This window comes from Carex rostrata, chromosome 20, assembly GCF_964058835.1.
Source record: "Carex rostrata chromosome 20, lpCarRost1.2, whole genome shotgun sequence".
Taxonomy (NCBI): domain Eukaryota; kingdom Viridiplantae; phylum Streptophyta; class Magnoliopsida; order Poales; family Cyperaceae; genus Carex; species Carex rostrata.
This window is the reverse complement of record NC_135937.1, coordinates 3,018,079-3,040,114: the sequence shown is the minus strand read 5'-3', so window position 1 is coordinate 3,040,114 and position 22,036 is coordinate 3,018,079. Positions and strand designations below refer to the sequence as shown.

Here is a 22,036-nt window from a genome sequence, read left to right as displayed (position 1 = left end):
TAGTCATTAGTATGTGTAAATTTACTATGCCTAGAGCATATATTTTCCTCCATATGTATGGTCGTCGTAGCTGTACATAGCGGCGTATGCTATCTTTTCTTCATATATATATATATATATATATATATATATATATATATATATTTTTTTTTTTTTTGAATAAAGATTGGAGGTCAAGCCACCCAACTATTTAATACCATTGTAATACAACAAAAGATTTCCCTCATTTGGGTTTTGAACTCATGACCTCTTATATAGAGACCATATGCCTTTGTCACTAGTCACTAGATCAAAGACTAGTTATTATTAAATCAATCTCTGTTTAGTTGCCGCAAGTCAACTATTCCAATAATGTTCTAACCAATCACTTAAGTCCATAATTTTTTATCTTTTGAAATATTGATAATTTATAAGGTTGCAGGCCGATTATATTCCAAAGAGAGACTATTTATAAGCCTCAGGCTAATTGTTACGTATATCAAGAATTACAAGTTTACAACTCGACTTCTAATAAAGCATTCCACATTTAGAGAGAAGGAAATGAAGAGGCCACCAGAAGTATTGTTGTTCCTAAGCTTGTTCAGCTTTCTTCAATTGAGAGGATCAATGGCTCAGTGGATCCCTGCCACTGCCACCTTCTATGGTGGCGCCGACGCCTCTGCAACAATGGGTCAGTATGAAGATATATTTAGTTTATCAAGTAGAATTCTTTATACAGATAGCTAGGACTATAAAGTACAAATATAATGCTGTTTACTAGGGATTCAATTTTTACAACATGATATATAGAATCCACAATTTCTGAGGGTGAGGTAACTTACAAATTTCATTAACAATGAATCCACAATTTCACAGTGTGATTGAATTCATGACCATCTAAGCAGAGCGTAATAATGCAAATTAAAATTTTCGTATATAAATGGATCGACCAATTAGGTGGAGCGTGTGGTTATGGTAACTTGTACAGTGCTGGGTACGGCGTGTTTACAACCGCACTGAGCACAGCGCTCTTCAACAATGGTGGCATGTGTGGAGCGTGCTACCAGATCAAGTGTGATTCTACCAAGACACAGTGGTGCAAACCTGGAGGCAAGACCATCGCAGTCACTGCCACCAACTTTTGCCCACCCAACTATGCTTTAGCAAGCAACAACGGTGGCTGGTGCAACCCGCCCAGGCAACATTTCGATATCGCACAGCCTGCTTGGGATGTTATTGGAGTGCACCGTGCTGGCATTATCCCTGTCGTTTATAAGAGGTACTTTTTTTCTAATACATAACGATAATTTTGTTTTTCTTTATGATGTTTGAACATGGAATAATTGTCTACCTCAACAAAAAAATTTAGAAAAGAACATAAAAATAGTATTTTAGTAGAAGTTCATTATCCAATTTACCCAATGTGATGCAAATATTTGGAAACTGATAAATGATCATGGATTGAGTCTTTAGCTCCGGAAGAACATCTCTAGAAGTTAAAAATGAAATTCCGAACCCTTTCTTTAACTCAAAAAGAATGAAAAAACAAAAGAACATTGGATGAATATAAGCTTACTAGTTCCAATAACCTCATTCAATAAGCAATTATTTCTCAGGGTACGATGTCAACGACAAGGCGGGATCAGGTTCCAAGTCAACGGGAACCCTTACTTTGAGCTGGTCTCAATCAGCAATGTAAGCGGAAGTGGCGTTATTTGTGCTGTGTGGATCAAGGGTAGCAAGACCGACTGGATGCTGATGACAAGAAACTGGGGCATGAATTGGCAAAGTGGTGCTTACCTCAATGGCCAGACCCTTTCTTTTCGTGTGCGAACAGATGACGGGAAGACATTGACCTTTTATAACGTGGCTCCATCCAATTGGTATTTTGGCAGCACCTACACGCCGAAGCTCAACTTTTAGTTTTACCATGGCCAAGACTTTTGCAAAAACCGTAACTTGCCCTTGCAAAAACCGTAGATTTATGTCTACATAAACATTCAGCCTAGAATTCAGTGATTTTGCAGAATGTGCATGGAAATCCGTCTTCTGGAGGATGCAATTAACAAAAATATGGTTTTTGAAGGGTGTGTGTGTAAGAATATACTTTCTTTGTTTTATCTTATTTTCCATTTTTATTTTTTTACCATCGAAGAAGCATGCATTTGCAAATGCAGTGGCTTAGGAATGTTAATAGGAGTCTCCCTTGTGCAGTTGCATCATATTATATATCGATGATGAAATGAAGTAATGCAAATTATGTTACCTTCTCTTTTCTTACGGATGTTGTCTAAATTTTTCTCATGTTGAGGTTACTTTTAGTGGCAAAAAGGGATACCTTCACTATTTCAGAATAAGATGCCTATAAAATACATGTAATTTGGGGCCGTGGTCGACAGATTGGGGCTTATCACTGGTTCACAAATGAACAGTAATTTGTGTCATTTGTGCGTATATATCTATCAGTATTTTTTTTGGAAGCTGTTATTCGTTTATATTTAGATGTAAAAGCGAACTCAAGCTTTAGAGCCTGGGTTAATTTATTTTAAAATTTCTAAGATTATTCAACATATTATACTGTTGGCGAAATAGGAACTAAACTAATAGATACTGAAAAGTGAGCAAAATTCCTTCCCGCCGATTGTGTAACCTTTACATGGAAGAAGAATTACGCACTGAATGTTGTCTCCTTATTTGCACATAATTGCAATCCAGTTTCTGGCAATGTTAAAATGAAATAGTGCAAAATAGTGAATTAAAAACAATAGCAGGCTCAATTAGTTTTATAGTTTCCATCTTTCCTTCAGCCATTAATTGAGAAAATAATTAGCAGCAGAAGTTGTCAGGGTAGCTAATAGCCTACCTTCATCTACAGCTAAGGAGCAGTCCACATCAGCAGCATAGTCAACCGAATTAGTTAGACATAGCATGCTGTTAAACCAGAAGTAGTTAGATTAATCATCTCTGTAACTAACTACTTAGCTATATCCTCTCTGGCTTTAACCTATCTATATAAAGGGTATCAAGCAATGTAAACAAGTTAATCAAGATATCAATAAAGAAATTCTTGTATTCAATCATTCCACTTATTATTTTCATGGTATCAGAGCACTAATGGCGTCTGATCCTCCTTCTTCCCAAATTAATTCCTCCTCTCACCTTTCTTCCGCTTCTACTGTATCCCTATCTTCTTCCATGACGACCTCTGATCGGCTTGTGGTTCTGAACATCCCCATCTCCGTCAAGCTCAGCAGAAGCAATTTCTTGACTTGGCGTTGTCAGATTGAACCTGCCTTGCATGGTCACGGCTTGTTCCAGTTTCTCACGGCTGATCCTCCGTCTCAGAATCTCTTTACTAATGGAGTTCAATCGAGCAACCCAGCCTTCTCCCATTGGTACCAGCAGGACCAACTCATTCTCACCTGGCTCCGATCTTCCTTGACTGAGACGATTCTCAACCAAACCGTGTCCTGTACGACCTCTGCTCAGCTCTGGTCTCTTCTTCGGCAATCCTTTTCTGCCACTTCTCGGGCCCGCCTTACTGAGCTTCGTCGGACCTTGCAAACCACCACCAAAGGCGGTTCCAGTTGCTTGGAGTTCTGTCAACGAATGCGTGCCATCGCTGACGAGTTAGCTTTCATTGGATACCCTATTTCCGACGATGATTTGGTGATTCAGATCCTCACCGGTCTTGGCTCCGATTTCAATGCTGTGGTTGCTGCCGCTAATGCTAAGGAGCACTTAGGTTTTGCTGAATTACAGGCTATGCTCCTCAGTCATGAAGCCCTTCTCTTCTCTCAACTCGGTGGCGGTTCTACTTCTTTTTCCGCTGACTCCGCCCCGGCTGCGCTCTACACTCAGTCGAAATCGGGTCCGCGTGGATCCAGATCCGTTAGACACAATCGGACCCGTGGAGGACATACAGCTGCATATCAGCCTCAAACCCGACCCCCTATTTTACCAACTCCCTCTCCCAGGCCGATTTTTTCTGGAAGGCCCAATTCCCATGCTCATCCTAGGCCCAGTGGGAATCGGGCTGCACAACCTTTCAATCCAGACAAAGATGTTGTGTGCCATATCTGCTCCAAAAGAGGCCACAATGCACGTATTTGCTGGTATCGGACTGATTTTGTCTCGTATTCTGATCAGGCTCAGCCGACTGTTCAAGCCAATCTCACCCAAACCGGCTTCCAAGCTAACAATGCTCAAACCGAGACTTTCTCCAATGGTCCCGAGTGGTATTTGGACTCGGGTGCCACTCACCATGTGACGAATGATGTCAATAATCTCTCTTCTTATTTGCCATATGGAGGCCTCGACTCTTTACACATTGGTGATGGTCATGGTATGAAAATTCATCATATAGGCTCTTGCACCTTATTTTCCTCTACTTCTTCTTTTCTTTTGCATGATGTCTTACATGTCCCTACCTTTACCAAAAATCTATTGAGTTTGTCTAAACTTGCTCTTGATAATTCGATTTTAATTGAATTTTGCTCTTCTCATTGTGTCATTAAGGATCGGGACACCTTGAAGGTGCTACTTCAAGTCAAACTCATTAGTGGTCTCTATGTTCTCCCTTCTCAAATAAAGACATCTCCCCAAGCCTTCTATGGTGCAAGAGTCTCCGCTAATATGTGGCATCTCCGCCTTGGACACCCCTCATCCGAAACCACTCACAAAATTTTAAATGCGCATTCTTTACCTTGTTCTAATAAAAGTTTGGCATTATGTCATGATTGTTGTTTGGCCAAAGCGCATCGCTTGCCTTTTAATCCTAGCAAATCTTGTACTTCTTTTCCTCTTGAACTAATTCATTCGGATGTATGGGGCCCTAATCCGATTTTATCTCATAACGGTTTTCGTTATTATGTGCTTTTTGTTGATGATTTTTCTCATTTTACTTGGATTTATTTCTTGCGCTCTAAAGATGAAGTCACTCGTGTGTTCTCTTTCTTTAAGTCTCAAGTGGAGAACTTACTTAATCACAATATAAAAATTCTCCGTACGGATGGTGGTACGGAATTTAAACCCATTACACGAGCTTTTCCCTCTATTCTTCATCAAACTTCTTGTCCCTACACGCCACAACAAAATGGCGTCTCCGAGCGCAAACACCGTCATATTATCGAGTTGGCTCTTGCCTCTATGACTCATGCAAACCTTCCCGATTGTTATTGGGATGACATCTTTTCAAGCGTGGTACACTTAATTAACCGGCAACCTTCCAAGAACAATTCTTCTTCTCCATACTTCACTCTTTTTCACAAACACCCCGATTACTCCTCTCTACGTGTTTTGGGTTGTTTGTGTTTTCCATACACACGACCATACAATGACCGTAAACTTCAACCTCGCTCTAAACCATGTGTGTTTATTGGCTATCCTTCTACTCAAAAGGGTTACAAGTGCTTACACATTGATTCTAACCGCATTTTTGTGTCTAGACATGTGCTTTTTGATGAATTACAGTTTCCATTTAAGGAAGTTTTAGCAGCTCAACCTTCAGACTCAACACACTCTTCTCAGCTGTCTTCAACACCCTTGCACCTGTTAACACTTGGTGGTCTCACTCCTGCTCAGCAGCTCGGCCCTGCCACAGACAATCAACCTACCTTTCATGGATCCGCACCTGCTGCCTCGCCTCCTACCCCTGGCAGCTCTCGGCCTCTTGGATTACCATCGGGTGCTGCTCTTCCTACTTCAGATGCTTCAGTAGTTGGAGATGATCCGCTTACCTTGCCTTCCATTTCCTCCTTACCTGCGGATCCAACCCCAGTTGTAGCCGATCCCATCAGCTCCCCTCATGCCCAGCCGACCCCTATTTCCTCCTTCCCTGCGGGTCCATCCAAGGCTGTAGCGGATTCAGGCCGATTTTCAAAAGTCTACAGTAGACATGCGCGCCATTTAGCTGATGTTTCTGCCAGAGAGCTTCCTTCCTCTGTTCAGACCCCTGTCTCTGCTCTTCCAATTCCGATTACCTCTTCTATTCATCCGATGGTCACCAGATCCCGGGATCATACACGCAAACCAAACCTTTACCCTGATCATGTGGCTCTTGTCACTGAAACTATTGATCAACTTGAACCAAGAACTTATAACCAAGCCAAAGACCATCCTCATTGGGTTGAAGCTATGAATACCGAGCATAAGGCGCTCCTTGCCAATCACACCTGGGATTTGGTTCCGGCTGAGCCCGATCAGAATGTTGTTGGTTGTAAGTGGGTTTTTAAAATCAAAAGGCGTGCGGATGGTTCCTTAGAACGGTACAAGGCCCGCCTTGTGGCTAAGGGTTTTCACCAAGAAGAGGGTGTCGATTATTTTGAAACTTTTAGTCCCGTCATTCGACCTACCACTATTAGACTTGTTCTTACCCTTGCTCTCACCCATGGATGGCCTATTCGTCAATTAGACGTCCACAATGCGTTTTTACATGGTGCACTACATGAGACCGTGTATATGCAACAACCCCCCGGTTTTGAGGATCCTACCAACCCCTCGCATGTTTGTCGTCTTTCTAAGGCCATCTATGGCCTCAAACAAAGTCCCCGTGCTTGGTTCAATGCTTTGAGCTCGGTTCTCCTCTCTCAAGGCTTCATTACTTCTCGCTATGATCCCTCCCTCTTTATTCTCTCTTCTCATGGGGCCTCGATTATTGTGCTTGTTTATGTCGACGACATCATCATCACCGGGTCTAGCTCTTCCCTCCTGCAAAATCTAATCCGCACCCTTCAACAAAAATTTCCCATCAAGGATCTTGGCTTTCTTCATTTCTTCCTTGGCATTGAAGTCAAACCGACTTCCAATGGCCTTCACCTTTCCCAAACCAAATATATCCGTGAGGTGCTTACTCGTGCTAATATGCATCATGCCAACCCCCTACCATCTCCTATGGTTCCTAAAACTTCTCTCTCTCGTTTTGATGGGGATCCATTTGACAACCCTCGCCTATACCGCTCTATTGTAGGGGCCCTTCAATATGCCACTCTCACGAGACCCGATATTTCCTTTGCCGTCAATCGGGTGTCTTAATTCATGCAATCTCCCACTACACTCCACTGGGCAGCCGTCAAGAGGATCCTTCGCTACCTCAATGGCTCTTTGTCTCATGGTCTCCTTCTTAAACCGGCCTCTTCTCTTACACTCCATGCATATTGTGATGCGGATTGGGCCGGATCTATTGATGATCGCAAGTCTACCACCGGGTTTTGTATTTTTCTTGGTGATAATCTAATCTCCTGGAGCTCGAAGAAACAACCTACGGTGGCTAGGTCCAGTACCGAGGCCGAATACAAGTCTCTTGCGGTCACTAGTTCGGAACTTATATGGTTGCAATATCTCTTAACTGAATTGCATGCTTCTCTTTCTTCCCCTCCTATTTTGTGGTGTGACAACATTGGCGCCACCTTTCTAGCCTCCAATCCGATTATTCATGCCCGGGCCAAACATGTTGAAATAGATTACCACTTTGTGAGAGAACGTGTTGCCGCAAAGACTCTCCAAATTCGGTATCTCTCTACTCATGATCAGCTGGCCGATATCTTTACCAAGCCACTTGCCTCTCCCCGCTTTCTTCTTCTTTCCTCCAAGCTCACCGTTTCTTCACCCGGCTTAGCTTGCGGGGGGGCTAATAGCCTACCTTCATCTACAGCTAAGGAGCAGTCCACATCAGCAGCATAGTCAACCGAATTAGTTAGACATAGCATGCTGTTAAACCAGAAGTAGTTAGATTAATCATCTCTGTAACTAACTACTTAGCTATATCCTCTCTGGCTTTACCCTATCTATATAAAGGGTATCAAGCAATGTAAACAAGTTAATCAAGATATCAATAAAGAAATTCTTGTATTCAATCATTCCACTTATTATTTTCAGTAGCAGAGCAGCAGGCATCTATGCTGTCGAATTGGAACCGTTAATGCTACTCTTAGATAGATTTATAATTGGAGCCATGGAGCCTTGGAGGCAAGTTTCTTAGCTGGAGTTCCTTATGCACTTGTTCTTAATTTCTCTGACATGCACCTATTGGTTCAGTCTAGTACCAGAAATATCATATACCACAAAAACAGTCATTTGGATATTTATGGAATTTAAGTTTTTCCAGAAATACCCTTGGTAGCTTCTACCAAGTATATAAAAATGAAAAAGAAAAAAAGTGTTTCTAGAAATGAGAAACAGTGAATCAATTCCAGAAAACTGTAAAAGTTTTTTTGCCTGGTCATTATTTGATGTTTCAGACACAGTGCATTACCTAAGCAACATCACCCAAAAATAAAAGAATAAACTAAATCCTCTAACAGAAACAAAATTGTGCTGAATGAGCGTAGGAACGCACTGTCAAGGTGTGCCCTGTTCGTGCCTTGTGGGTTGACTTTGTAGTTTACACATTTTATCGAATACCTGTTGGGCTTCGTGAACTAGCCCAGCGTTGCATAACAATGTGTTGCTAAAATCAGGGAAGGCATTATTATTTTATATTTCAAAGACGTGAAAGGTGATATCGACAATCAGGCCATAGATTGATTCGGTATGGGGAAAGAAAGGTGGGGTTGACCTTATTGCAAATCTTTGGAGCATTTCATTAAACGTGCATTATCACAGACATGGCGGGTTGCTCATTGACATGCGAAGGTTTTTTTTTTTTTTTTTTTTCTATTTTATAAATAACACGGTCCGTCGGTCCCCAAAAGTTTTAGTGTAACAAAAGCATTTTTTTTTTTCCTTTTTTGAGTTTTTCTCAACATTTCTTTATTCAATAACCTACATTTCAACGTAACAAAAATATTGAATTGTTTCACCGAGGGACAATTTTTTTCCAAAACGGGTAATTGAAAATTTTAAAAATGTAAAATTTATTATGTGTAATTAAACTCTGACTTTATACTTTTTGTTGAATTCCACATTTAGCGTCTCGAACACAACGTTATGGTTCACCGACAGATGGATCTTTTTTCTTTTGTCAATTTCATTTTTTTTTTTCAAAATGTGTAATTGAAAATGAAATTTTGAAAGCTTAAAATTTATTGTGCCAATTTATTGTGGATAATTAATCTTTGAATTATCTTTTCACTGGACCCCACACTTTAGTATAACTAAACAGCTAAAAAATTTGTAAAGAAAAAATTCAAAAAAAATGACCCAATGCAGTGAAAATTAACAAAATAATGAGAAATATCAATAAAATTGACATAATAAAACGGGAGTTAGCACACATTAACCTAGCCGCTATCTGGTTTTAGAAAAAAATAGATTAAATTTCCTTTTGGGGTTACACGGCCCGTAGGCCGACAATAAATTGGTACAACAGATTTCGAAAATTTTAAAAATCCATTTCCAATTACACATTAAAAAAAGAAACTACAACAAATTGGCAGAAAGAAAAAAGAAAAAATGGTTTGAGTCGAGAAAGTTTTTTCTTTGTCCATTTATGTAACAAATCACTATTTTGTTACGCTGAAATATGAATCTTGGCTACATTCATCTCATTCATAAAAAAAATTGTCACATTACAAAAGTTTCATATCCTCACTTGAATTTGCTTGAAATTAGCAGCTTGAACCCAGTAATGGCCGCATGTCCTAACCAAAACCATATGTACTACTGTTGGACTTGACCAGGATGCATGTTACCTAAATGTTGTGATACCACCTTTTAATTCACTAACATAACTTTCATTCTAAAAAAACTCTCTAACATAACTTTATTGTACCTACGGCTAGTTCAAACTTGGATAAGCCATTGAAAACCAAATACCCTCCAGATTTAAGACAAAAGAAACATCACTAATATATATTTACATATTATTCGTTTGTTATTTTAATGCATGCTATTTGACTAGAACCTGGCCACACAATTTATTTCCTTTGCCTTGTCTGGCCCACTAGCCTTGTATTGGGCAATATTTTCAGTTAGGCCCAAGTAAGGAAGCAATTCTTCTTGAATACACTCATACCTGCAATATTGCAAACATTTTCAGGATTTTTCCAAACATATGCTACAGGAACCTTCATATTTACTCACACTGCACTACAAACCAACAATATATTTTACTTGCGAGACTAGGCCAAGGATTTTTTTATCAAAATTTACTTTTATTAAAAAATATGTCAAGTACCACCACCAGTGGTGGTAATTTTATCAAAATGTACCGGTGGTGGTACTTATATATATTAAAAAACTAACTAGAGCAGTACTAGTACACTTCAGGTACATTATTGGCACGAGTGAGGCTATGGTATATTGCAATGTGCGGATCGGTTCGTGCATTGGATTCATCTCTGTTTTCAAAGTCCAAATAATCAATCCGAACTGTTCAACATTATTATCATATGAAAGTCAAAATATACTTGAACATCAAATTTTATATTTTTTTGAACTTTTACTATTTTTTTAGACAATTAGAAAATCACTTGATAAAAAAATTCTGGACCATCTCAGAGTAGTGATATTCTACCTACCTAAAAAATAGTAAAAAAATCCAAAAAATATATAATTTGATCTCCAAGTATATTTTCATATGATAATAATGTTGAACGGTTTGAATTGATTATTTGGACTTTGAAAACAGAGATATGAATCCAATTATCCAATGCACTAAACAATCTGCGCATTGCAATGTACCATAGCCTCACTCTTATTGGCACAGTTGATTGTTTGATTTTTTTTTTTTTTTTTTTTGAGTTCATGGTGTGTAAGTGGGTTTTGATACTGGTATAAAGTGTACATTGTACTCATTCAAGGTTGCTTCAGTTTTATATGAAACAGGTGGTATAATGTGCCCACCTTTTTTAAGGAAAAATAAAAAAAAATCCTGGGCACAATTAAGTATACACCGGTTTATTTCATAAAACCACCACTACTATTTGTTGACCAAATCTTGTGTACCACTAACAGACCTTATTACCTGACCAAGGGACCAAGCAGCTTATTCCATGAGTATCAGTACAGCACTTAGAGCATAGACCATGTATTTTATAAGAATAATTAATAGAAGGAATAAAGACATACATGTTCCTACAGCAGTTATCAAGAAGCCTTGAAAGACTGACAACTCTGAGCCTCACTTCAGCCATCTCACCAGGGGTGATTTTGTCAAAATTTCTCTCCAGTGCCATGGCGAGCTTCTCCACACAGCATTCAAGCTGTTGTTGTTGATCTTCAAACAAATCCTGTCTGATTCCTTTATTTTTCAAATCATTACCTGGTAGCTCATCACCAAACATGTAAAATGCAAACGGGTATGTGTAGGTCAAGACCCTTCGTGATAGCAGTAGCTTCTCAAACCCGGTAAGCACCCAGTTCTTGTCGTTGTTTGGTCTGTCAGTGGGGTGTATAGAGAGAAAAAGGGAGCTTGTTTGGAGGCTTTGTTGACGCAAGGTTTCTTTTTCAAGGGAGTCGGTATGGGAGCGGTACCTCTTACAGTAGTGGATGTAGCGGGACAAGTCCTGGCAGGTGGGATTTTGTAGTGTATCTTTTCTAGGCTTTTTTTGTTCGGTTGTGAAGCGGTTGCAGTTGTGGTCTCGCATAAAATGGGACTTGTCAGTGGGCCCTCCACATAACCAGCTAGAACACAAATGACATACAAAAATATTACAAACAGATAAACAAAGTAAGAAAAGTGCAAATATTTGGTGATTTTCTCTACCTAAACTAGATGAAATCCATACTGGCAGATCAGCATGTTTCTATTAGTGGAGCCCAGGATCAATTAACCCACTGATTAGAAAGAAGACTCTTTATGTTACTTGAACCTTGAGTTTTATGCAGCAATATGTCTCAGAGACCATAATTGACCCAATTTTGCAGAACTCCATTGGTGCACTATTATAAATTTTATTACAAAATGCCTATAAGGCTATAACCACTGTTTGTAGGCCAAGTCCTTTCACTCCTTACACATACACAGAGAGAGAGAGAGAGAGAGGAATGAAAACAAACAAATGAACGACTGCCAATGGGGTAAGAAAAGAAAAATGAAGCAAAAACAACACCATAATAAAGAACTTCAGAATGTTAGCTAAAATTAATGAACTAAACTAAAATAGGTACATCTGTCAAATCCATGTAAGAACTAAATCCTGGAATTAACTTAATTGGGAGTTTTAAGTGGATGGGCTATTTTGCAAATTTGTTTGACTGAAGTGTTGGTCAGTGGTCATGGCAGCAGGCAGGCAAACAAAGCATCCATCACTCAGAGGATCTTTCACAAACTTTTCATGCCATCTCTCTCACGATAATTTGAAACCAGACCTCTTTTACTTATCAAAATTAGGAAAAATAAACAACAATGCAATTGGCCTAGCTTTCAGTATGGGTATTTTGTTACCATTGGTCCCACATTAACATTGTGAATAGTAAAGGAGCTTCTTTAAAAAATTCTCTTACCAGAAGGTTTGGCCACATCTGCAGGTCATATGATTGCATCCACCTGCTTTTAACACAGCATTACCACAGCCTGGACAAACTCTCGTGTTTGCCTCAATCCAAACAATATTTTGTTTCTCGACCTCGATCCAAAAAATATTTTGTTTCTCGACCTCGCATCGTTTGACCCACATCTCCCAAATTCGACACGTGCATGGTGAGTGTGCATCTGACAAACAGTTAAAACAAAATTGGGTCCCACACATGCACTCAACCTCACAAAAAGGGTCACATTGTGACCCAAGCAAAATTGCACGACCACAAGGTGGGTTGCTCGGGCACCAACAGGCCCGGTCATTGTCATCAATGAAGGACTCCATTAGGAAACGTTCAAACCGGGCTGTGATGAGTGGATCCCGTGCACTAACAAGGAGGCATACAGTTTGGTAATCGCAAATGTAGTTGCACTGAATAGCCATGCACCTGATCCGGCGTGCATATCCATTGTCTATACTTGTTATGAAGTGCTCCGTCCAGCCTACAGTCAGCCCAAACATAAAATTTCACCCATCAAATTTCGTTGCAACTATGGAGCCTACGGTGTGATTGGCTTATCCTGAACTATAGGGCCACGATTAGAGAAAAATACATGGTACACCATTAGCTGAATATATACGCAGAGGTACATGGTCCATCAGTGGGCTTAGTTTTAGTGATTAAGGGTCTTTAGAGTTCTCTTTTAGGGTTATGGACTTCGGAAATTATGATTGAAAAAACTAACAGCAATTGCAGAAGTAGTGGCCACACTCCATCCCCGTCACTTTCTTCGCATCTACTTCCTCAAAGCACACGTTACACAGAAAACTAAATCTATCCCCTTCACATCGCAGCGGCAACTGGTTCAAGTTGAACCCAATCAAATCATCCTTCACATAAGTTAAACCGGATTCAGCGAACAACCTCTCCTTCCCTTTTCTATCAAGTGCATCAAATACCCTCTCCACGTTCCATCTGTGGTGCATCAGCAACAATCTCGCCTGGCTTTCTTTTATTGCCAGAATCTCCATAAGCTTGTTCAGACTCAACATCTAATAGTTTGTTTAGCAATTTACATGGTAACACAAGAATGTTGGTTATAAATTGACATAGTATGTGCAGAAATATTCTATTTGTTATTGGTACAGTATTTGTGCCAGTAGGGCTGGTCTCATTTTGGTATGTACTCAGCTAGAGTTGCTATATAGGTGATTATTTTAAATAGTCTATGGAGTGACCACCTACTAGTACTCAGTCTTGAGACAATTTGATGCACAGTCTTTCTTATGACTTGTTGTCATCTTAAGGCTTAGAACAACAAAATTGGGTATTATACTAGCAAGACAACAGTGCTAGCTATCTACTCAGCAAACCATCTTTGCAGTGAATTTGCAATCAATACGTAACACTTAGATAGGTCGAAGGATCACAGTATTGTTAGGTTCACAGAACATCTTTTCGAGATAAACTAAAGAAAGGAATAATTAGTTATTTACTTTGTTGGCTTAGATTTTCTTCAAGCTGGTCCCTTAGCATTAAATTTTGTCGAAATCAGGCCAGAACAATCTGGGGATAGTTAAAGGCAATCCTTTGCTTGATCTAGTTAGTTCCATATGTTAAACCTTGTTAATTTCGAACAGACATGGCATGTGTATGCTAATTTGGAAAACTGTGCTCATTTATTTTTATTCGTTATAACAGTCCAGGTAAATAAATAAGGATATTACTAATTAGAATTGACCTTTCTTTCTATTTGTTTATTTCAGGAAAGCTAAAGAATGTACGCTGTTCATGCCCAAATTGAGCAGCTAACAGGTAAAAGATGTGAACCTTTACTGACAGAATCATAGATGTTCATGTGCCAACTAAGAAAAATAGAACTTCCAAGGACCAATATGAAAGAAGCATCAAAACATGGGACAAAAACTTCTATTCTACCAAAAAAGAGGATAGAAACAGTATGTCATAATCACCTGTGCAGCCATTAGATAATCCCTTGTGATGGCCTGAAAAATTGAAACAGACAAAATGCAATTTCTTTTATGAGATATAAATGAAGTCATAAAACTGCATGTCAAGTTTGAGACTTTGAGTTTCATTTTTAAATTTTCTGCCAATATAGATGAAGATCATCAACTTTTTAAAATGTTTGCTTAGGTGGTTGAATTTATTTAGTAATATTTGACTATCATATCAGGTAAAATTTAAGAGGCAGTAACACGATAATCCAAGGCCCATTTCATGTTCAATTGGATAGTTTAGAGAAAATGTCGTAATTTCACAAATTTTGATTAGAAGTATCTAATAACAAGTGGCGGAAAGGGAACTTGTATTAAGTTGGCTATTGCCGTGGCTTCAATACATATACGATCATGATTTTAAAGAGATAGAAAGACAACATCTATCCGTATTAATCCAACTGCAACCAAACTAAGGTTATGTTTTTCTATGTACCTCCCAAAATAAAATAAAAAAGTACATATTCTTTAGAAACATCTATCTGAAAGTTGGAAAAATAGCGTACCAATGGGCCAGACAGCTCGGAGAAATCATTTCGAATTGAATTAGAAGAAGACGAGCGATTGCCATCCCAATCCATGATAGAGAAATCAATAGGCATAGTCGCATATAGCATTAGAAGCTTAGAAGCTTAGAAGCGAAGGGAGTAATAAGCAATTAATGTGGGGGGTTTACTGAGAAAGTTCCACTCAATTAAGAAAAGACTCTAATATTGGCTATTCACTAAGATTGGTCAACACGATAAGTGCAAATTGTCTCTATTAATATCTTAATTTCTTCGCCTCTTTTGGTAAATTGATCAATGAAGCGAACATAATTTAAATTGGGATCCACCCGCAGACGAATTCACATCCTCTCCAATACCTGATAAGCGAATCTTTTACATTTATTAGATCTGGACCGTTCTTTTTAAATTGACACGAATCTTAAAGCCCAAAAATACTGCCCCTGTAGTGATCCGAATCCCAAACCGGTTGAGATTTAATCTCAAACCGTAAAGTGAGGGTGATCCTCTACAATACCGGAGAGAATACGGATCCCCCGCAGACCCGCTATGCTGTTCTACAAGGCAGAGGTAATGCAAAACTGAGCAGACCGCACTATCGTGTGAATTCAGATCCAGTCAGGTACCTGATCTGGCACAATGAGATCTGAACCGTTTGTTTTAATTTGGCACGGATCTCAACTCAAGGACCTAGGTATATCTAAGGCGGGTTCGGCTAAAATTTTCCTCAGGTACGGGCGGGATACCAGTGTGTCTGTTTAACTTTCTATCCATGGCCCGACATTTTTATTTTTACTTATTTTTAAAAATATTTTAATAAAAATAATCAGGGTTCAGCCAAAATTTTAAAAATACTCAAACCGTGCAAAAAATCCAAGGCCATGAATTTTTATTCCAAACCGTGAAAAAAATCCACGGTCCGGAATAAAAATTCCCGCCCGTGAAAAAAATCCACGGTCCGGAATAAAAACTCCCGCCCGTGAAAAAAATCCACGGCCCGGAATTTTTATTCCAAACCATGGAAAAAATCCACGGCCCGAAATAAAAATTTCCACCCGTGGAAAAAATCCACGGTCCAGCAGGTTTTTTTTGGTTTTTTGCACTATAAATAGGCTAATCATGGCTGTCACGTTGCAAAAAAAGAACAGAGTCATTATTAATTATGGTTACAAGAGCTTTAATAATATTATGTGTCTTTCTTAATTTATTTTGTTTATATTGATAACACTAGTATATCTCTTAAATAAAAATGTTTCTAAAGCAATATAATTGTTAATAAAAAAAAAGGAAAGAAATATTTGAGTTATTATTTTAATGGCTCCTTAGAAATAATGGCAATTAGGTCAAAATAGAATGAAATCAATTGTTCAATCCAGTTGTCTCTGTGTGAGAAATTGTAATCTAGGTTTTTAATGCAAAATTAGAGGTTTAGGAAATAGCTTGATGTATGGCATCAAGAATGGCAATGAAGGAATTTTGGAATCTTGTGCATAATGGAAAAAAAAAAATGCATATAATGGTAAGTTAACAAATTCACGTGAATAGTTCTTTCTCTAAATGTAGTGCAGTATTTAATGACCACTAATTAATCCCTTAATTAAGTTGCACATAACCCTCTACAATTATTAGATGAATGAAAGAAGATAACTAGAATACATTACTCTTGTACCATCATAAAAATATAATATCAATTTTGTATTTAACAAAAATTTAATCGATTGTAGAATTTAATTATTACCTTCTGTCACGAAATAACAAATTTGATTTTAACTCAGTGTTTTTGTTTAATGCTATAAAATTGATATTGAAATTAATCTTCGGTCATTTTGCAATTAATATTTTTTAATAATTTTAATATATGAAGAATGCTGCCAAATCCCTGATTCAGAGAATCAAGGAAAAATAATAACTCAAATATTTCTTTCCTTTTTTATTAACAATTATATTGCTTTAGAAACATTTTTATACTAGTGTTATCAATGTTAAAGTTCTTGTAACCATAATTAATAACGACTCCGTTCTTTTTTTTTGCAAAGTTGACAGCCATGATTAGCCTATTTATAGTGCAAAAAAAAAAAAAAAAAAACTGCCGGACCATGGATTTTTTTCACTGGTGGGAATTTTTATTCCGGGCCGTGGATTTTTTTCACAGTTTGAATATTTTTATTAAAATATTTTTTAAAATGAGTAAAAATAAAAATGTCGGATCCATGACCGAGGCTAACAGCAATTATATATTTATTTTTTTGGATATAGAACTTTAATTTTCTTTATAATATAAACATTTATTTCATTAGGTTTTTGCAGCGCGAGTTAAATTTTTGCTTATAAATGTCTTTCGAAATTAAATTTCTACATTAACAGAAATGAATTTGAATCATTTATTAAAATGCAGGAGTTACTGTAGCACTGACTTTGCATAGTGACTTGCAATAGCACATTAAGTTTGAAAACTAAGTGAAATTTACTTGTAGCAAAAAAAAAAGAAAATCATAAATCTTCGCATAAGGAACTAATTTAACAGTAGCGCGATTTTTGTTATTTATTTTTATTTTAATGATGACAGTTACTTTTTCTTAGGATTCTAAACACTTTGTCCATGTAACATGTTTGATCTTAATCACCGTTTCTTCCATATAACTTCCATTAAACAAATGTGAATCTATACAAACATCTTGGAAATTTCATACAAGGCTATCACAAGAACACCTAACATAAATAAACAAGAGTACTACGAAAATAAAAGATCTCTGTTGGAAGGGGTTTATTCTCCCAAAAGTTTCTCTATCTCTTTCTGAAAGTAATCATCAGTGGCGACGATTTGATCAGGTCGGGTAATTCCTGTGTTTTCACAATATTCATCTTTTTGTGCATCCCACTTGTTCACTATCTCATCCATCACATCTCCTGTTGTTTTTTTGTTCTCTATTATGTGTTTCACATCTGCTATATCTGTCGTCTCGCTAGCCTCTTTTAAATATACAAAAGAGAATAATCAATAATTTGAGATGATTAGTAAACCATAATATTAGGTGGTACTAACTATCATAGCACTCTCGAAGAAATGGGTTTAAATTTCAACACCAGCCAACCTCAACCCAAAACAGAAGAACCTATAAACCCAAAATTTAAGGTCAACCCTAACAGCATATGACCTGAAATTTTGGTTGAAACCCAAACTAATTTCATCTAGAGCACCTATACAAATCTGAACCCGACATTTATCTTACCCTAAAACAGTAGTCAACACACAAATTAGTTTAGACCTACAAAATTCCCAAGACCAAGCAGGCCCAAATTTAGATAATAAGTTATTTTGAATTAAACCAACCGGATTCAATTAGGCTGGTTGCAAATTTTACACCCACCACATCCTACACACAAGTACATTTTGTCAGTGCTCAATTTGAGTTTGCATGTACCTTGGATGGCTATTGCTTTTGCTTGCTCATACTCTGACAACATTTTCTTATAATTTCCAAGTTCCAAATCTGCACCCTGTCAAAATCAAATCAGTTGAAGTGAACTATTAACAGTATATCATAAATTTACAAGCAACTAAAGCAACACAGTTTACAATAACAACCAAGCCTTTAGTCCCAAGCAAGTTGGGGTGGGCTAGAAATGAAACCCAACCAGTTTTAGGTTTCATTTCCATAAAAAAGGCTGTTTTTTTTACCACTGGCTTGCCATGCCTATCATGATCCTCCTCCTTTTTCCTGGCTTGGGATAGGCTGTACAGAAACTACACAGGCACAGTTTATGCATGATAAATTTCAGGGTTAATTTCATCAGAAGACACATAACATAACGTCCAATTTTGGTCACTCAACTCCGGCTTCTGTCCATATTGGATAATCATGTCCATTTTTAAATTCAAGCTACACAAATTATAAATAGATTTATCAAGTTGTTGAATCTATTTAAGTGAAGATGTTGAATAAATTTTTTAACTGATAATTTCTGAGAAATTTATGGATTTTGAAAATTCAAAAAGTTTTATGACTGCACAAAACTAATTACAGTCTATGATTTGTGTAATTGGAATTTAAAATAGACACAGAAATCTGATTTGTAAGAGCATAAATCAAAGTTGAGACCAATAGGAAGTATGGTAAACTTGAGTGAGCACAAGTGAAATTAACCCCGAGTACTTCTTAAATATATGTATGTCTTGTGTAGATGGGAAAAACACCTTTAATAAAGATAATAGGAAAGTAGAAATACTACAAAGAAAATCATTCAGCAATTAACCTTACAAAATTCATTTGTAATTTGGAAATCTTGAACTGAAAAAGAAAAGCTTACCAGGCTCATATGCAGATATCTTTCGATATTACTATCCGCAAATAACCTATTATAACAGAAGAAAAGAAAAGAGAAGAAATAAAATTGATAAGAAATTGAACTTTCATCTACTCAAATCGAACCAGTCAACGCCTTGTTAACAAATTAAATACAAAATTAAAAGTAAAGACAGGTTTTGTTAAAGTATGCTTCCGACACTGATACGTACCGGTACCAGTAAGCATATTGATAACACTAGTCTTGAATGGTCAAAACACCAGACAACTTCACCAAAGTCTTTTTTATATTTTTTCTTTGTATACTTAATATTCAATCACAGTAATATGCGAAGGATAAAAAAAGCTGGACTAAAGTTCCATATGCTTTAAGATTGCGAGCAAACAAAAAAAAAATGGGATTCTAAAAAATTCTAAATCAAGTAATCACAAGTCTTGTCTGTACCAAAAATGTATAAAAACAAACAGAAAACAAAAAAGAGAAAGTGATAGCCTACTTGTCATATGCAACTTCTACTCGCCGTTGCTGCTGCATGGTTATGTCATCCACCCTCTGCTGAGTGGTATTACCGAGCATATCCACAAAGCCGAACAGAAACATGTTTTTCTCTAGCATCCTCTTTGCAAGAGCTGGTACAAGTCTTATTTTGTTTTGCTTAGCCTCCCCAATCAAATTCCTTAATTTCCTCAACTCTCCTGTCATCAACTTAGCGTCATTGTACAGAAATGTATCTCACAATTGGTCAACTGAGTCTCCTTAACACCCCAATTTACAATTAAGTATCAAATTAGGTCAATTAGTCACAATTCTTGACAATACAATTACACCTGAGATGGACCCCAATGAGCTTTGATTTACCTGAAGTAAAGAAAAAGAACACCAATGCTGTGGGGGAAAAAGAAAAAAAAACTAATACATGCAGTCAAACCAAAACTAAGCCAGACAGTACCATATCAACCATTAAATAGAAGTTGATAAAAGAAAAGCCTAGAACATACCAAGAGAGAGATAAATTTTGAAGCCAGGTCGATACGGTTGGATCTCATGGAGACAGTAGAGGCAGTAGAGAGCACCCAATCTCCTAGATAAAGGCCCTGCAGAAATCATGTGACCTGAAAACATAAACATCTCCAATAAGTTTGGAATGTAGAGAAGGCGTGGTCAATTGAAGATCTTCAAAAGCCAAATTAAAGAATCCTTGAGAACTAACTGAAAATAGGCTGTTACACCTATATTGGGTTTAAAATTAATCTTCAAGTCAGGGATACTTTGGAGCTGAACTAGCCTTAATTGTAAAACCATCACTTTTATGCTAAATTAATTGTGAGCACAAGCTAAGCCTCGATCGCAGGAATGCTATTCCTGCTAAATTGAGTTAAAATGGCTTTTATGGCTTATTTGCACAAAAAATCGTACCAGGCACGATAAAGGACTGGTACTGGCCAAAGCAAATGGTTGAAAATCAGCATCAATTAGCTCTAATTACACTAATAGTTCAGTAAATATCATACCAATACAATGTGCGTAGAGTGATTGCATGAAATATGCAGAATTCTTAATAGGTCTAGCTTCGAATATGTAAGAAAATTTTCTCTCCATCCATATTCTCTTTAAATCAGCCAAGGTCAGGTAATTCCCCTGAAAATCAAACAGAAAGGACAATAAAGAGAAACTTATAAACTAAATTGAGAAAAGAGAAGAAAGAAAGGAATTTAAAACAAAAGTTGAGTAAAAGTGAAAGACTACCAATACCTGAGTAAACTCGCCTAACAATTCATCTATATCTAACTTGAATGGTTTTAGATCCATTGAAAAACAACCGAGTAGCACTAGGGCAGGTAGCCGCCTACTGAATCCTTATCAAAGGTTTCATAAGACGAATCGAATAATTCGAGAATCTTTCAATGGGGCATTTTTACAAACACCTGTGAGGCACGAGCAAGAGAAAAAAAATACGGTAACACGCCGAGGAGGAAAGCGTTTATTTATTGCGTTGTCTAAAACCTTAAGCGCTAACCGAGAAGGCGAGCACATCAGCCGTGAGCCCGTGACTCGTGACCGCCTCAACGACACCAAAGAAAGGAAAGGCGAGAATTCAGAAATAAGAAGCCCCTGGGTTGGGTATAAGGAAAAGTAAAGTGGCCCACAGTCGCGATAAAAGAGTTAGGGAGAATTTAAAACCGTGTGGTCTAAGGCCCGGACGCTGTTATACTACTGCACTGTATCAGGAGGAGAGGAGGAAGGATAGATAAATTGAAATTTCGAGGCCTGATTACTACATGTCTGTTGTTCGGATCCACCTGGCCCAAGACCGAGAGACTCTCTGGTGTAAGCGCTCAAATTCATAGGTCAAAATTGTTTTGGGGTTGCAATTTAAATTAATTTAAGATGAATTAAATTACCTATTTTATCTTATTCTTTACTTTTTAGTTTTTACATCTTGTTTGAAATAAATTATTGAAAAACAAATCTCATTCTATGACAGTAGAGCAGTAGACCGTATAGACGAAATGTTGAATAAGTTGACCTGTCTAAATTCCAGATTAATTCACCCCTTATTCCATATTACTCCTGTTTTATTCTTTATTGGACAACTTAAGTCAGAAGCAAGAGACTTATCCACCTCTTACAACACTAGACATAGGGGTGTCAAATGTTAATGGTACCTTTTTAGCCGTTTATTCGACCCATATCGTATTCGATAAGACAGGTATGAGTAAGATTTTTTTTTTTTTTCAATAACTTATTGGACATGGGTATGAATAATTTTTTTTTTCGTTAGCCAAATGGGTAAGAGTACGGGTAATAGCTATTTTGTACCCGTTACTC

At 37.5% G+C, this 22,036-nt stretch overlaps 2 protein-coding genes across 2 annotated transcripts; one reads left to right on the top strand and one right to left on the bottom strand.

The window, feature by feature from the left end:
• The first annotated feature begins 540 nt into the window (after window positions 1-540).
• On the top strand, window positions 541-1,919 carry LOC144572458 (expansin-A8-like). The gene is made up of 3 exons (XM_078322049.1): window positions 541-670; window positions 937-1,258; window positions 1,596-1,919. The coding sequence occupies exons 1-3, from the start codon at window positions 541-543 to the stop codon at window positions 1,900-1,902; spliced, it is 759 nt and encodes a 252-aa protein (XP_078178175.1). The 3' UTR covers window positions 1,903-1,919.
• A 7,530-nt stretch (window positions 1,920-9,449) lies between these two features.
• LOC144572805 (putative E3 ubiquitin-protein ligase ARI4) lies at window positions 9,450-21,275 on the bottom strand. Its single transcript, XM_078322480.1, has 13 exons — window positions 20,960-21,275; window positions 20,719-20,845; window positions 20,206-20,319; window positions 19,704-19,902; window positions 19,211-19,256; window positions 18,325-18,400; window positions 17,669-17,872; window positions 14,903-15,027; window positions 14,352-14,384; window positions 13,124-13,430; window positions 12,364-12,880; window positions 10,987-11,541; window positions 9,450-9,931 (listed from the first exon to the last, which is right to left on the bottom strand). Exons 1-13 carry the CDS (start codon window positions 21,014-21,016, stop codon window positions 9,814-9,816), a joined length of 2,478 nt encoding a protein of 825 aa, XP_078178606.1. The 5' UTR covers window positions 21,017-21,275; the 3' UTR covers window positions 9,450-9,813.
• Window positions 21,276-22,036: the final 761 nt, after the last annotated feature.